The sequence below is a fragment of the Brienomyrus brachyistius genome, chromosome 16, assembly GCF_023856365.1.
Source record: "Brienomyrus brachyistius isolate T26 chromosome 16, BBRACH_0.4, whole genome shotgun sequence".
NCBI classification, from domain to species: Eukaryota; Metazoa; Chordata; class Actinopteri; order Osteoglossiformes; family Mormyridae; genus Brienomyrus; species Brienomyrus brachyistius.
The window spans coordinates 1,622,501-1,639,414 of record NC_064548.1 but is presented as its reverse complement, the minus strand read 5'-3'; the positions used below and the strand labels follow the sequence as shown (position 1 = coordinate 1,639,414).

The 16,914-nt window shown below is 38.3% G+C and overlaps 2 protein-coding genes across 6 annotated transcripts in view; both read left to right on the top strand.

Moving 5' to 3' along the window:
- The first annotated feature begins 1,481 nt into the window (after nucleotides 1–1,481).
- On the top strand, nucleotides 1,482–3,705 carry txnl4b (thioredoxin-like 4B). The gene is made up of 3 exons (XM_048979079.1): nucleotides 1,482–1,706; nucleotides 2,368–2,519; nucleotides 3,330–3,705. Exons 1-3 carry the CDS (start codon nucleotides 1,575–1,577, stop codon nucleotides 3,493–3,495), a joined length of 450 nt encoding a protein of 149 aa, XP_048835036.1. The 5' UTR covers nucleotides 1,482–1,574; the 3' UTR covers nucleotides 3,496–3,705.
- An 8,290-nt stretch (nucleotides 3,706–11,995) lies between these two features.
- LOC125709965 (centromere protein Q) overlaps nucleotides 11,996–16,914 on the top strand; it is a 20,042-nt gene continuing 15,123 nt past the window's right edge. For 4 of the 5 annotated variants that reach the window (XM_048979063.1, XM_048979065.1, XM_048979064.1 and 1 more), the window contains exons 1-3: nucleotides 11,996–12,087; nucleotides 12,533–12,623; nucleotides 12,973–13,033. In XM_048979063.1, the coding sequence (XP_048835020.1) occupies nucleotides 12,534–12,623; nucleotides 12,973–13,033 (151 nt within the window). In that variant the 5' untranslated portion in view covers nucleotides 11,996–12,087; nucleotide 12,533. Of the gene's footprint in view, nucleotides 12,088–12,512; nucleotides 12,624–12,972; nucleotides 13,034–16,914 lie in introns of all 5 variants that reach the window. The other variant, XM_048979062.1, reaches the window with a different exon arrangement.

Genomic DNA, 16,914 nt, shown 5'->3' with positions numbered 1-16,914 from the left:
TATAAATATAGATTTAAAAACTATCAAAGAAAAATATCAAAGGCTATCTGGGGGCGATGGGGGCAGGGAAATCCAAAGACTGCAAGGTAGCTTTATTTAGGCAGTCCACTTTATTAATTATGTAAGAGCATGTTCAAGGAAACTAATAACCAAAAAGACGATTTACGATTTTTAATATTTCTCGATATGTTTCATGTAAAATATCTCAGCATAGCTAAATGCATATACGCGATTTTCCAACTCATGTCCAGTAAACCAAGAACCCCGACAACGAAAACGAATCCTGTGATCATGAACTGTACGACTGTTTTGCAATCTAGATTAACTATGTATACAACATAGTTTTAATTGTGACCTCAGTTTATAGTAACAGCACCCGAGTTACGCTTGACGGCACACAAATAAGACACATTTGTCAATGAATGGTTTCGTTACACAACTTGGGTCATAGTTTACTGAAACTGGATTGGAAATATCTGCATTTCGTCGTCAGGCTTTCTTGTCTTTGTCCCTCATCTACAAACATATTTATTTCTCCTCATAATTACTATATATGAAATAACAAGGACAGTTTGTATAAGCATAATTTTCTCTTTATGAAACAGTGGTTTGATAATGGGTCCCCTCCCCTGAACCTTACGGCACGTAACAATATTGTATTGCTGGATCAGTTATTTCTTAACGATGGTCTTTTCTTCACGTACAGTATCGGGAGTTCTTATCAGAATATAAAATTCCTATACCTTCACGGGATCATGCGAAAGTCTTTGGTGCAATATCTTCTCCTGTTAATATGATATTTAAATCTCAGCAGAGAATTAGGTTTGCCCAACATCTGCCCTATATATCTCTGGTTCATACTCCTGTAGGTAAGATATGTTTTCCATTGGTTCTAGTAATAACAACAGAGCTGTACAAAGTCTGTTTCAGAGAGATATTACAACTGTACCTTGTGTGATTTCATACCGGAGTTACTTTGTAGATGATGTGACTTGGAAGAAGTTCTGGCTTCTCCTTAATAAATATTGAATTACAAATAAAATTAAGGAAATTTATTTTAAACTTATTCACAGATTCTGTCCAGCTAAATGGTTTATTAAACGAAGGTTTAAAAAGGACATTGACGTTACATTGATTAACCTTTATTATTTTGATGGCAAAATGTCATATACATAAATGTAAATTTGCGAGTAAGAAGCCATGTTTTATTGCTTTTGAGAACGAGTTCAAACAAGACATTTGTTCAATTAAGTAGGCCTACTCTTCAAAACAAAAGGAAGTTAGGACTGTAACGGCTTGATATGAATTAGGAATCTTTATATAAGTGATTTCCCCCGCTAGCATTAAACTCTATATTTTATGTTTTATATTGAATATATCTTCTTGATGATAGTAAGTAAGTAAATAAATAAGAAAAAAGAAACTGGGTTGGAAATCGCATACATGGTAAATTGCGCGTCTGCAACTTACGTATTATACACATTCCGGGTCATGAGTACCTCGCCGGAAGAATATCACAAGATTGATGGTTTCATGACTCTTCACATAAAACACAGTTGGTTTCGAATAACGAAATGAGTTTTCTGCTCCCCAAGCTAACATCTAAGAAAGAAATTGACGAAGTTATAAAGAACGTAGCAGAAAAGGTTTTGGTTTTACGGTTCGGAAAGGATGACGATTCGGTGTGTCTCCAGTTGGATGAGATAGTAAGTATTAATGTAACAAAAATACGACTGGGAAGTTAAAACAAACTTTGAGATTTACGACAGTGGTGTTTGAGCACTGGCTCAGTTTAAAGGCATATAGTTAACTCACTGTCACCTGGGAATTGCCCATAGTGTATCATTGTGTGTTTGTGCCCAGCAACGGACTGATATTTTGTCCTGAGTGTACCACAGCCCCCCCACGACCCCACTATACGCGGTCGGAAATTGTATGGTAATGTGATGAGGAGCTAAACGGTCTACGGTAAAGGGTATACCAGCCTTTATTTAGTTAAAGTAAGAAATGTGACTGGTATCCAAGCAATCACTAATAAACTTAAATGTAAATCCGAGAAATGAAATGTAACAGCAAAATCACGTTTTTCTTCTCAAATACACTTTACTAAATAAAAATGTTGTAGACAGTAAAGTATAGTCAGATTTTTTGCTTTAGTATATCGAAGGGAGCAATTTCATCTCCGCATCGCTCATTTATGCCAATAGGGAGTTGTAGCCTATGTAATAAACGTAGTAAGTGAGACTCAACATTGGCAAAAGCCAGTTTTACCAACAAGTTTGTCATCCATTGTATTTAACAGTTTGATATACATTGCACAGTATTATGGTTTAATGCTAACCTCTTTTCTTTATTTGCAATGGACAGCTGGCAAAGACCACCAATGACCTTCGCAACATGGCATCAATATATCTAGTTGATGTGGACAGAGTTCAGATTTATGCACGTTATTTTGACATCAGCTACATCCCTTCTACAGTTTTTTTCTTTAATGGACAGCATATGAAGGTTGACTATGGGTAAGAGTGGCATTGGTGTTTGTTTTTGAATATCTGAGTTCTTCTGTGAGATTAAAATTTTTTATAAATTGTGTACTCTAAGCAGATGCACAGATCAATTAAGAGTTTAAGGGTCATTCCATGCTAACTCACCAAATAAATCCCTTTTGAGAAAATATATGGTCAAAATTCAAATAAAATGTTTTTTTTTAACCTTTAGTGGCATTTTCCCAGGAATGTGGAGCTTTTGATTTTTTTCTTAAGAACAGTTTTTTTAAGATTGACAAAACTCTGTAAGCGAGGGCAACTTTTTAAAATCTGGGAAAGTAATACAAAAAAATACCTGAAGTATAATTTGTTTTTTTTTTTATTGATGTTTGTACACATGCATAAAACATGACCTGTTCAAGTTAAATTAACAGCTACATAAATTCAGGAACACAAATCAAATTGTAAATCAGCGGACAGCATCTGAAAGATCTTATTCATGCCTAACTAAATCCATTATGATTTGAGCCATTCGTGAGCTTAAACATATGTAAGTTCAGAATAGTGAAAATTACTTATTTTAACAACATGTTCACAGAAAAACTTGGGTTTTTGCTAAACCTTTTTGCTAAAATGGGCAAATTTTATGGATTTTTTTTTTTATGAAGATTCTAGGTGAGTTGGTGTGGAATGACCCATAATTGAATTAAATTAAATAGCTTTTTTGAACTACTCAGAATTCTGGAACTCGCATGTTTATGCACCATTTATTTTTCTTTTTGTGGTTAACATTAAAATGTGCATGTGGGTGTGTCTTTCTTTTCCCCATGTAATCATCTACAGGTCCCCTGATCACACAAAGTTCGTAGGGAGTTTCAAGACTAAGCAAGATTTTATAGACTTGATTGAGGTCATTTATCGGGGAGCCATGCGAGGAAAACTCATCGTCCAGAGTCCCATTGATCCTAAAAATATTCCCAAATATGATCTCCTCTATCATGGAATATAGTTTATCAGATGGTTTTTTCTTTCTAGAGCAACTGAAAGTAATCCACACTCAGCAGTCTTTATTTTATAAATGTAATAGAGTATTTAAGTTACATGTAACTGAGGTCTGAGACAAGAAACAGTTCTGGGTTATATGCTAGGCAGTGATCGCGTTTCTCATTCTTAAGGCAGTATTTGTTTCAAAATAAATTATGTCCATTCCAGCTTTGAATCTGCAGCCTGATTTCTTTGTTAAATTAACTCAGTAATTTATTTTGTAGATTATTACAGATGATTTGTGAACTTGTGAATTCACCAGCAGACTTACCTTGCAATTGAACGAAACGGTTTCTGCTGCCCACCATTTGAAATGTATGTGAAAATGTCTAGGTTGGAGTATGTAAAAATTACTTTTTATCAGCTATATGTGCTTAATTGTTTTTACTGAAATGAGAAAGGTTACAGTGGAATCAACAGCTATGACTTAAATAACACTTGGCTTTGGTTTTGTTATGGCTTCAAGGCACCAAACAACAAAAGTAAATGTTACTACTCTTGATACATCATATGGATAAAAGTTGAGATAGCAGCATGTGACACGCCTCTTAATGACTGAGTTCACGTGTTTCATTGCCACATAATCAAGCACCTAGCCATGCAGCCAGATTTACAAACATTTGTATTACAATGGGCCATTCTGAAGAGCTCAGTGAATTCAAATGTGGTACTGTCATAGGACACCACCTTTGCAATAAATCAGTTTGTGAAATTTTTTCCCTGCTAGATATTCCACAGTCAACTGTAAGTGATATTACTGCATACCGGAAGAGTGTAGGAACAAGAAGTAGCCACAAAGTGGCTGACCACATAATGTAACAGAGCAAGGTCACTTAGTGCTGAGGTGTATAGTGCGTACAAGTCATCAAAGCTCTGTTAACTCAATAACTGCAGAGTTATGGACGTGCTATGGCATTAACTCCAGCCTAAAAATTGCAAAGGGAGCTTCATGGAATGGGCTTCCATGGCCGAGTAGTTGCATATAAGCCTCACATCACCAAACGCAATTTCAAGTGTCGGATGTGGTGGTGTAAAGCACACTGCTACTGGAGTATGGAGCAGTGGGAACAAACAGTCTTATAATCCCTGTGCAGAGAGGTTCGGGTGACTAAGGCGGGAGGCATCCAAACGCTGGCAGCACATCAGAAAAGCGTGGAATGGAGGGGATGAGGTCATTGCCATGAGCCAGCCATTCAAACACGTGCACCATGGCCAGATAAACATTCTTATGCAGCCCAGGGAAGTTTGACAAACGCAACAGCAATGTAGTGCTACACAATCATTTCCATTTGCTGCTACTGTATATAAAAAAATCATCTTCTGTGGAGTGATAAATCACATGTCTGGCAGATGCAAGGAAAACATGACCTGCTGGACTGCATTGTGTGAACTGTTTGGTGGAGGAGGGATAATGGTATGGGGTTGTTTTTCAGGGGTAGGGCAAGGCCCCTTAATTCCAGTGAACGGAGCTCTTTATGCTTCTGAATGCGAAGACATTTTGGACAATTCTATGCTTCCACCTTTGTAGGAACATTTTGGGGAAGGAACATTTCTGTTCCAGCATGACTGTGTCCTAGTGCACAAAGCAAGGTCCATAAAGACATGGTTAAGTGAAGAACTTGACTGGCCCACACAGCTCTGACCTCAATCCCATGGAACACCTTAGGATTGAACTAGAATGGAGATTGTGAGCCAGACCTTCATGTCCTGATATCACAAATGCTCCTTAAATAAATGGTTGGGTGAGTGGTGTGGAAGAACTTGACTGGCCCACACAGCGCCCTGACCTCAACCCCATTGAACGCCTTTGGGATAAACTACAACAGATTGTGAACCTGGCCTTCATGTCTTCATGCTATTCTGGGTGAATGAGAAAAAAAGTCTAACAGACACACTCCAAAATCTTATGGAAAGCCTTCCCAGGGGAGTGGCTGCTGTTATAGCTCCAACCCCATATTGATGCCTGTGGATTTAAAATGGGATATTGTAAAAGTTCTTGGAGGTGTAATGGCCAAGTGTCGCAATACTTTATCCACATAGTGTATTCTATAGTGTGACATTTTTTCCCCACACATGCTTTATCTGGGAGAATATATGGTTCCTTTATATCTAACTTATGTGGTATTAAAAGCTCTTGTGATTGAATTAGAAAAGCTGAAGTATATTCTCATATGTTTGAATATAACAGCAATCAGAAAAAGTATTGAGGCTAAATGGATACATTTTTAATTTGGTGTCAAATTAAGCACAAATGTGCTTCATCTTTTGTAAAAAAAGTGAATACATATTTAGATCCTGACCCAGTGTTTGCTGGTGTGCTGTGTTGGTCTTAACACCATTTTAAATGCTAGAAGAAAACAAGTGGTTGAGATAGTGACACCCTACATGTGATCACATAACGTGAAACAAGGGACTGGGGCTTTACTACGCTGAATTTTTTCACTCTGACTTGAGGTGGGGAGGGGGGCTGCCTCGAACTGGGTAATTATACCGACTCTTCACAGCGCACATCCGTTTTAATGAAACCGATGACGATATAACAGCACATTTGACGTTTAAATTTATCTGACGAGGGGTGCGCAGGATGGCGCTGGTCTGAGGTGGTCGCTCGTGTGTATTCTGTCAGAAAGTCTGGGGGGTTTTTGATACTCCGACAGAACTTTGAGGACTCAGACTGTGGAAATGATAATCTAAAAGTGTAAAGAACACAATTAACTATGGTGGAAGCTGTGTATGATGACAATAACTGGAGAAATATTAAAAACATTTTTGTTAATGGAACGTAGTTATTGTTAATGCTATAGACAGCTGTGCTATATTTGTCATTAATATCTAATGCTACGTCTGAGGAGAATGGAGATGAGCCTTCCTGACTGTTCTGCTGAAATTTGTATGGAGAATTCGGATAAAGAAAATTCTGCGGTGGAGAGCCTGAATATGGAGGAAAAGGGCTCTCACATCTCTCCCAAGCCAGTGACAAGGAAGAAGAAACGTGAACATAGCAATGGAGAGAATGGAGGGTTTTCGGACGTATTGGTGGCAATTCAGAAACTATCCAACAAACAAGATGAGGCCTTTGGAAAGATTTTAAACATCGAAAAAACTACTGCTACTTCTGAGCGGCTGGAACAACTCTCCCTTACGGTGGAACAACTTGTTAGAGAGGCTAAGAAACATTGAAGAGTTGAAGAAGAATTGTTAAAGAATGCTAAATTAGAGATGGAAATTCTGAAAAAAGAAGACTGAAATTGCGGAGTGTAGGCGTTATAGTCGGAGGTGGACTTTGAAATCACATGGGCTAAAGGAAGAGGTAAATGAAGATCTAAGAAAGGCTGTGATTAATGTTCTTGGTCACATAGCACCTGGCCTTCAGGAATATTTAGAGTAAGGGGTGGACATAGTGCATCGCCTTGGTCCAAAGAGGCAGGATGGCTCTCATAGACCTGTAATGATTTTGTATGCGCTACGTAGAATTTGTGACAGCCTGTGGAAATATGCTAAGGGTTGTAAGTTTCTGCGAGACAACAGACTGCGGATCTCTGAGACACTATCTCCGGAAGACAGATTGGCAAGGGAGAAGCTCTGGCCACTTGTGAAGAAAGCTAGAGAGGAAGGGAAGAAGGCATCTTTCATTGGCCCAGTTGCTTGGATCGATGGGAAGAAATTAGATCACACCTCTTTCTTTTGATTTGTCGTTGGATAATTGGATAATAATAATTATATAGTTAAATTGTTTTGCCACGGTATTAGTCATACTTAGGCGCAAGATTACAAAGCCCTGTTCTGTAAGGTAAAGGTTATGCTTAATAAAACAGTATTCCGGTGTATTTCGGGTGAATAATGGTATAGTTTATTGTCGCTCATACATTGTAGTTTCATTGCTATGTTCTTGGTTGATAACTTTTTAATTTTGAAACCTTAATTAATCGTTATATGTTATCCATTTTATTGACAGATAATCTCAAATGCACTTGGAATCTAGAGAGGTTTCATTTTTATGTTTTTCTGTAACAATCAAGGCTAATGGATGTTTACCTAGTTATGCATTCATTTAAAAGAGTCTAATATATTTTCTAGCATATATTATAATTATTCTTGTTTTCTTTGTGATTAGTTACTCTTGCTGGATTGGTTTTAGTTGGGGATCATTACCCCTTATCAAAAAAAGAGAAACAAAACACTTTTCACACTCTATATTATTCGTTACTTTACCAGAGAGTATTCTCTGTTGATTGTTGTCTAGTTTGTTTAATTTAATGGATTTGCACTCATGCTTCTTGTCGCTTATGTCACGGAATGTTAGGGGTATACGGGATATTGTAAAGAGGAAAGCCGTTTTTCTTTTATAGAATAGCAGTGCTGACTTAATTTTACTTCAGGAAACGCACTCTTGTGAGATGGATGAAAAATTTTGGAAAGGGCAGTGGGGAAATAGTATTTATCTTAGTCATAGCTATAATCGTGTAGCGGGTGTTTCTGTATTCCTTCATAAATTTAAAGGGGATGTGCTGGAAGTGGCAACATCAGATAGCAGATGGCTGATCCTTGCTCTTAGATAAAATAAATCTTCCTTCTTGGTACGTAATGTTTATGGGCACAACTCACGATCTTTGGACAATCTGTTGTTTTCTTTAATTACCTCTAAATTAACTGAATTTACTCAAAAATATTCCAACTCAATTGTGATTATGGAGGGTGATTATAATGACTGTTTAGATGATTTAAAAGACAGACACCCTGACAGACAATGGCAAAGCTCACACAAGAATAACCCTGTTTTAAAACTGTGTTGTGACTTTTCATTAACGGATTCTTGGCGTTTTTTAAACCCTGATCGTCAGTATTACACATGTTCTAATAAAGACCAGTCTAATAGACCTAGAATTGATCTCTTCCTAATTTCCACACACTCCCTTCATCTTATCAGTGAGGTAGTTCACTCCTTTGCTCCCTTATCTGATTCTAAACAGATTGTGTTAAAGCTTGGTGGGTTAGAACGGAAGGCAAAGGTCAGAGGGTATTGGAAATTTTATAATTCTCTTCTGCAGGATGATAATTTTAATGACAGCATTAAAGGGTTAATTGATGAAATTTTCTTAAATATTGAGCATAGTGATTATAAAGCAAAATGGGAATACTTTAAATATAGGGTAAGAGGGATGGCCATGAAAAGAAGTAAAGAACTGATGAATCTTAAACGGGCCAAAGAGTCTGCACTATTTCAGAATAAACATCCTATTATCTAAACCCATGCTGTCTTTGGAAGATAAGGGGGAGATGAAAGAAATATGACTAGAAATTGATCATATCTACACTGAGCTAGCCAAAGGTGCATTCATAAGGTCAAGGGCTAAATGGGTAGAGGAGGGGGAGAGGAACTCTAGTAATTTTGTTGCACTTGAAAAACGGAATGGCAGGAGGAAAGCTCTTGAGGTTCTTAATATTGATGGCATCCTCTGCACGGATAGGAACAAGATCTAGTACGTATCTTCCTTTTATAGTAATCTGTACACCTCTAAATTTAACAATGAGTTATGCAACACCTTTACCTCCGAGATTACTGGGACGATTCCCAATATCACACAGAATTTTAAAGCACTTTGTGATGCAGAGGTTACCCTTGATGAAATTAAACTTTTTCTGTTTCAATGTTTCTGTTTTCAATGAAAAAAGAAAAGCACCAGGTATTGACGGGCTAACGGTAGGATTTTATGTTCATTTCTGGGATGTCATTTGTAAGCATTTGTTTGGTATGTATTTAGAATGCATTAAACAAAAAGAAATGTGTACAACAATGAAGCAAGGGGTTATTTCTTTGTTACCAAAACCTGACAAAGACGTTTTGTTAATTGATAATTGGAGGCCCATTATGCTCTTGAACGTTGATTATAAGATTTTGATAATGGCTTATGCTAATAGATTAAAAAGAGGACTTGATACCATTGTGGCAGAAACTCAGTCAGGCTTTATTAGAGGTCGGCATATATGTAACAATGTTAGACTAATATTGGACTTACTGGACTATTCAGCCTTTATAAACACCAGAGCAATTATCTTATTTTTAGATTTTTATAAAGCCTATGATACAATTGAACACCCCTTTTTATTTCAAAGTTTAAAACTGTTTGGTTTTGGGAAGAATTTTTTGGAAATAATTGATATGTTTTATAAGGATATCAATAGTTCTGTTATAATTCATTTTGATACCTCTACCAGATTGGACATTAAACGGGGGGTAAGATGGGGTGCCCTATTTCTCATTTTTTATTTGTCTTGGTGGTGGAGTTGATGTCCATAAATGTTGAGCAAACTAGGGAGCTCAATGGAATCTCTCTTTTTAATAAGGAATTAAAAACAGCACAGTTAGCAGATGATACCACGCTTTTTCTTCAAGATCAACAGCAGTTGCCCAAAGCCATCAAACTTGTCAAACGATTTTCTTTAGCATCTGGCCTAAAAGTATCCATCCATCCATCCATCCATTATCCTTATCCGGGGTCTGGTTGCGGGGGCAGCAGTCTCAGCAGGGAAGCCCAGACTTCCCTCTCCCCGGCCACTTCATCTAGCTCCTCTGGGGGGATCCCGAGGCGTTCCCAGGCCAGCTGGGAGACATAGTCTCTCCAGCGTGTCCTGGGTCTTCCCCGGGGTCTCCTCCCAGTGGGACATGCCCGGAACACCTCCCCAGGGAGGCGTCCCGGAGGCATCCGAATCAGATGCCCGAGCCACCTCATCTGGCTCCTCTCGATGCGGAGGAGCAGCGGCTCTACTCTGAGTCCCTCCCGCCTAAAACTAAATTTCCAAATGTGAATTATTTTCATTGCAGGACTGTGGGAGCTTATTCATAGAAGGTATTCCAGTTAAGAACAAGGTGAAATATTTAGCTATTTATATAACGAAAGACTTAGCTAATAGACAAAATTTGAACTTTCAGGGGCCAATACAATCCACAACGTGTAAATTTAATTTATGGTTACAAAGAGATTTGTTTTTATACGGAAGGGTTCTTTTATTCAAAGCGGAGGGATTGTCACGTTTTGTATATCCGGGCCTCTCACTTTTTGATAATGATCTTACAGCCAATACTATTAATAAATTGTTCCTTAATTTTATCTGGAAATACAAATCTCATAAACTTAAACATATGATGCTGTCCAATGGTAGGGCGGAAGGAGGACTGGAGGTGCTTAATTTTGTGGATATAGTTCACACAATTAGAGTCAATTGGATAAGAAAATGTTTGATTAATCCAAATTCAATATGGTTCTTTATCCCAACTCATATTTTTGGAAAGCTTGGTGGGCTATCATTCCTTTTATGGTGTGATTACTCCCCTCCCAAACTCCCCATTTTTTAATCCAAATTCCATCAACAGTCTCTCTTGGCCTGGAAACTGTGTTTTGTCCATAATTTTTCCCCTCATAGAGCCATTTTATGGAATAATATGTATATCACAATAAAGAACGGGTCTTTGTTTTATCCACAATGGTTCCAAAGAAATATTGTTAATGTCTTGTCTCTATTTGATGATGAAGGGTCTTTAATGACATATAACAGCCTTATGACAGAGCACAGTTTTCCAATACCATATAAGGAGTACAGTGCAGTTGTCAAAGCTATTCCACAGGGCCTGATTCAAATTATGAAAAATCATGTAAGTGTTAATGTAGGACGAGTATATGCTGTCTATTCAAAGCTGTATATAAACGGAATAGTGATATATGATAAAAAATGTACGAATAAGCATATCCGCCAAACTTTACAATATAGAAACAAAACTATACCTAGAGGGAATTTTTTCTGGAATTCTCATTTGGAGGACATTAATTGGATGAAGGCCTGGCTTCTTTTCTTTCAGTGTGATGTGATTAGAACATTTTGGTCTGAGTTGTATTCTTAAATATTTCAAGCTCCTCAATCTATTGATATCTTCACCCTTAAAGATATAATTTGTTATTATTATAATGATAACGATAGGCCATTATGTGATGCAGTAAATTTTTTATTTTAATGGGAAAATTTTTCATTCACAAACAGAAATTTACAGGTTTTTTGCCCCTATTTTCCATCTTCTTTATTGAGCTTAAAAATATTAAGTCGCTTTCCTTGATAAAAAGAAAATCCAAAGATTTTTAAAATATTACAAGGACCGATTTAAGTGGTCTTAAGAAATTGTGATTTATTTATTGTATTCTTATTTATTTATTTATTTATTTATTTATTTATGTTCCTAGGTGTATTTGTGGTGTAATATTTTATGATGAATTGTTATGTATGTAGATTATGTATGTAGAAAATATTTTCTCTCTGGTATTGTTCATTGTTATATTTTCTGACGTTGTATGTAAATTATTCTCAAAATAAAATATATATATATATATATATATATATATATCTGACGCGTTTGATCAACGCGAATTACGTTTTGAATAAGCGACGAACGGGTCACATACGCCATGCACGGTGCTCATACGCAATATCCGATTACGTCAGCAGCACAGTGGGTACGACTCGGCTTGGGCATGCGCTATTAGCCAATTTTGAATGTGCCGCGAAACGGGTGAGTTATCTATGTCTTAGATTTTTGTACTTGTAGTAAAAGTAAAGTATTTGAAATGGCTATTGGTGTTTGTGTGTATATGAAATAGGAAATCAAAACTTAAGATAAACGTCTTATGTGCTTAACGACAAACTGTCATTAAATTAGTGGCTCATAGTAGTGTCTGAACTACAAATACAATTAACTCTATACTTGTAACGAACTAGTTTTAAGGGCAGTGACGAAAACGGGTGTATATTTTACAGATTTTTTAAAATTAGCTTAACGTTTGATAATGTGCCTAGTTATTGTTTTATTAACCGAGTTATCTAACGTGAGAATATTAACAATTAGAGTATAGACTCATAGAAACTAATGAGATTTCCGCTTCGTATGTACCATTATTAGATCCTTAATACACGAACTTGTTAGTAATGCTAAAATAGGCTTCTCACTCCCTTCCTAGGATGAAGCCATTTCGGGCATCAAGACGAACCTCCTCACTGCCTCCATGTCGTACAAATGGGGGCAGAAAAGGTCGCCAGGCGTTCTGTCAGGTTAGTGCCCTCGGAATCTGCATAGGGCTAATGCCACAGGAAATTGTGGCCATTATCCAGCGTTCCTGATGCACGGACAGGTACAGTAAGTGTGATTGTTAAGTGTAGTATTCTTCGACAGTAGAGCTTTTATAGGTGATGTGGAAACTGCTAAAATCGTGTGTTTGAGCTGGTTAGACTTATCAATATAATAACAACAATTGAGGAAAAAGCATCTAATGAGAATGGAAAATCAGCACAATCTGGACTGGAAGCCCACTTTGAGACAATGTTCACTGTGTACCAGTTGGTGGTAATCTATACTACCTGCTTGGGTAAGCTGAAAACTAGCAGGCCTTCTGTTCTACAGGAAGAAGGCCCCAATGCAGGAGGCGTGGGACATGAAGCCAGCACAAAATCCAGGAGCAAAGGTAAGAGATCCAGCCAGTGGGAGGCACTAGGAACTTGGAAATGAGCTAAGTCCACAGAATCCAAGCTAGTGCAGTTCATATTTGGTCCTGCTAGCTTGATGCCAATGCTGGTTGTCATGGTAACTATTATTCAAAAGATTTTTACCATTTGATTCTCTAAATCAGGGGTGGCCAGTCTTATCCAGAAAGGGCTATTGTGTATGCAGGTTTTTCCTGCAACTCCCTAGTTGGCTTACTAATTAGAGGACTGACTGGCTGAAGACTCCTCACACCTGCGTTTGAAAAACTGGCCTAAAGGTTACCCCAAAAACTAGTATACACACTGGCTCTTTACAGGTAAGATGGTCACCCCTGATCTAAATCCCTCCAAGGTCAGGATTGTGGATTAAACAGTCAGTCTTGAATTCAAAATGATCTGTGCATAGTGTGATATGTGCGAGGTGTCTGCTGCACATAAACAGAATCACTCAAACTGTTCTTTCTGTTTAGCATGAACAGAAGAATTTGCCATTTATTTTTGAGTCATTTCTAAATTAGAGGCTGGTGGATGAACTTGTTCAAATAAGAATTTAAATAGTATGATGCTGAACTGAGTACTGCTGTCAAGAAATATTCAAAATTTGGTTATATAATGGAATTGTTACCAACAAGACATTCAGTTGTGAAAATTAATATTTGATTGTGGGGGGAGCAACACTACTGTGGATGTTTACCTTGTGAATTCTTGCGTGGGCCTGTGCTGCTGTGGATGGGAGTCATACATAAGAACATAAGAACTATACAAACGAGAGGAGGCCATTCGGCCCATCAAGCTCGCTTGGGGAGAACTAAACTAATAGCTCAGAGTCGTTAAAATCTTATCTAGCTCTGGTTTAAAGGAACCCAAGGATTCAGCTTGCACTACATTATCAGGAAGGCTATTCCATACTCTGACTACAGGCTGCGTAAAGAAGTGCTTCCTTAAATCCAGCTTGAAATGTTCTCCCGCTAATTTCCACCTATGGCCACGAGTTCGTGTATTTAAACTAATGCTGAAGTAACTATTTGGTTGAACAGCATCCAAACCTGTTAGAATCTTATATACCTGGATCATGTCCCCCCTCAATCTCCTTTGCTTGAGACTGAACAGATTTAGCTCAAGTAACCGTTCCTCGTATGGCATTCCTCTAAGACCAGGAATCATTTTTGTGGCCCTACGCTGCACCTTTTCTAAGGCCACAATGTCCTTTTTAAGATATGGTGACCAAACCTGCACACAATATTCTAGGTGAGGTCTCACCAAGGAATTGTATAATCTTAGCATTACCTCCCTTGACTTAAACTCCACACACCTGGAGATATACCCCAACATCCTATTGGCCTTTTTTATTGCTTCCCCACACTGGCGAGAATGGGACATGGAAGCATCAACATACACACCAAGGTCTTTCTCATGATCAGCTACCTTTATTTCAGTGACACCCATGAAATACCTGTACTTTATATTTCTGCTCCCTAGATGGAGTACCATACATTTATCGACGTTAAATTTCATCTGCCAGGTATCGGCCCAGTCACTAATTAAATCAAGATCCCGCTGTAGCTGCTGAGCCACTAATTCAGTATCTGCTACACCACCCATCTTGGTGTCATCTGCAAATTTCACCAGTTTACTGTATATATTGGTATCCATATCATTTATGTAAATTAGGAACAATAGTGGTCCTAAAATCGAGCCCTGCGGTACCCCACTATGAACGCAAGCCCACTGTGACATTGTGCCTCTTATAACTACTCGCTGTTTCCTATCTGTTAACCAGTTATCAATCCAGGTCGCTAAGGTACCTAAAATATATAACTACTTCAGTTATATATATATTAGCTATAGACGATGCTGGGTAGGTAATAACTGGTAAATTACTAAGGTCCTCAACAGTGAATATCCGTGCAAAACTATCATTGAACTCATTTACTATATCAATGTCGTTTACTATTATAAGACCCTTACTATCCTGCAGATTAGTAATTTCAGGTTTTAGAGCTCTTTTAGAGTTAAAATACTGGAAGAAACTTTTAACGTCATCCTTAGCTTCCAATGCAACCATCCTTTCGACATTTCTTTTAGCTCGTCTAATATCATTTTTTAACTCAGCCTGTAGACTTAGATATTCCTGCTTAATTCTGTCATCGTCAGTTATTTTCCATTGCTGGAACAAAGCCATTTTCCTCCTTTCCTTATACTTTATTTCCCTAGTAAACCACCTAGGTTGCAATTTCCTAGATTTATTCTTGCTGGAAACAGGTATGAAGTCCTCTTGCACTTGCAATAATGTGCTTTTAAAAAATTCCCAGGCCTCTTCAACAGTTTTGTTATTTAACTCCATCCAGTTCACAGTTTCTAGTTTTAGTCTCATACACTTAAAGTCAGCCTTCCTAACATTATATATTTTTGATTTGGACTTAGGTCTTCGAACACTAAACTGAACCTCAAATTTGACCATGTTATGATCGCTACTGTCAAGTGGTTCTAAAACGTCTAATTTACCAATCCTGTCCTGGTTATTAGAGAGAACAAGATCAAGAATGGCATCTCCCCTGGTAGGGGTGTTAACAAACTGAGTAAAAAAACAATCCTGTACTAATTCCACCATCTCCAGTTCATTTTCTGAAGAGCCAGTGATAATGTCCCACTGCATTCCTGGTAGATTAAAATCACCCATAACTACCACATCATTTTTATTGCTCATAGTCCTAATATCACTGTATAACAATCTGTTTTCCTCAGCAGCTATATTAGGTGTTCTGTAACAAACACCGACAATTAGGCTATTTGACTTTTTAGCATCTAATTTTACCCATATTTACTTCCGTAGTTTTATTTATATCAGTAAGTTCCCTTTCCTGCAAGTTTTCCTTTACATATACTGCAACACCACCTCCCTTTTTTCCTATACGATCCTTACGGGACAACGTGTAACCATCCATATTATATTCTTGTCCATCCTTTTCACTCAACCACGTTTCAGTTATTCCTATAATATCATAAGAGTCCGATGACATAAAAGCCTCTAAATCATGAATTTTATTCCTAATACTTCTGGCGTTTAAATACAGACAACAAAGGGTAGGCCTATTACGGTGCCCACTTACAATATGATTATTTGGGGCTTTCCGTTTCCCCCCACTGACATAGTTAACTAACCTCTCTGCCCCCCCAGTCCCTAGTTTAAACATTCCTCAACTACTCTACACATACGCCTCCCCAATACACTGGTTCCCCTCTGGTTCAGGTGCAACCCATCCGGCTTGAACAGGTCCCACCTGTTCCAGAAGGTCCTCCAATGCCCCATAAACCTAAACCCCTCTTTCCTACACCATCCTTTTAGCCACGCATTTAATTTCCTTATCTCAGCTAACTTAGCCTGACTTGCACGTGGCACGGGGAGTATTTCAGAGAATACCACCGTGGACGTTCTGCTTCTAAGCTTATTGGCTTCTATAAATTTATCCTGCAGAACAGCCCTTCTACCCTTGCCTATGTCGTTGGTGCCAACATGCACCACGACAACTGGATCCACCCCAGCTGGGGCCAAAAGCTTATCCACACGATCTGGAAGGTCTCCTACCTGGGCACCAGGCAGGCAAGACACCGTACGGGACCCTCTATCACGCGTGCACACATAACTGTCTACTCCCCTAATAATGGAATCCCCCACTACCACAACCTCCCTCTTCCTGGGGGGAGGGGGCTCCTCAGTGCCCAAGGGCCCACCTGCCTCCCTAGTCCGTTCCGGCTCTAAAGCTGGAAGAACCTGAAACCTGTTCGACACAGTCACCTCAGGTGATGCCCCCTCTGCAATGTGTGTACGCCCTTTCCTGCGTCTACGACCTACGGTCACCCA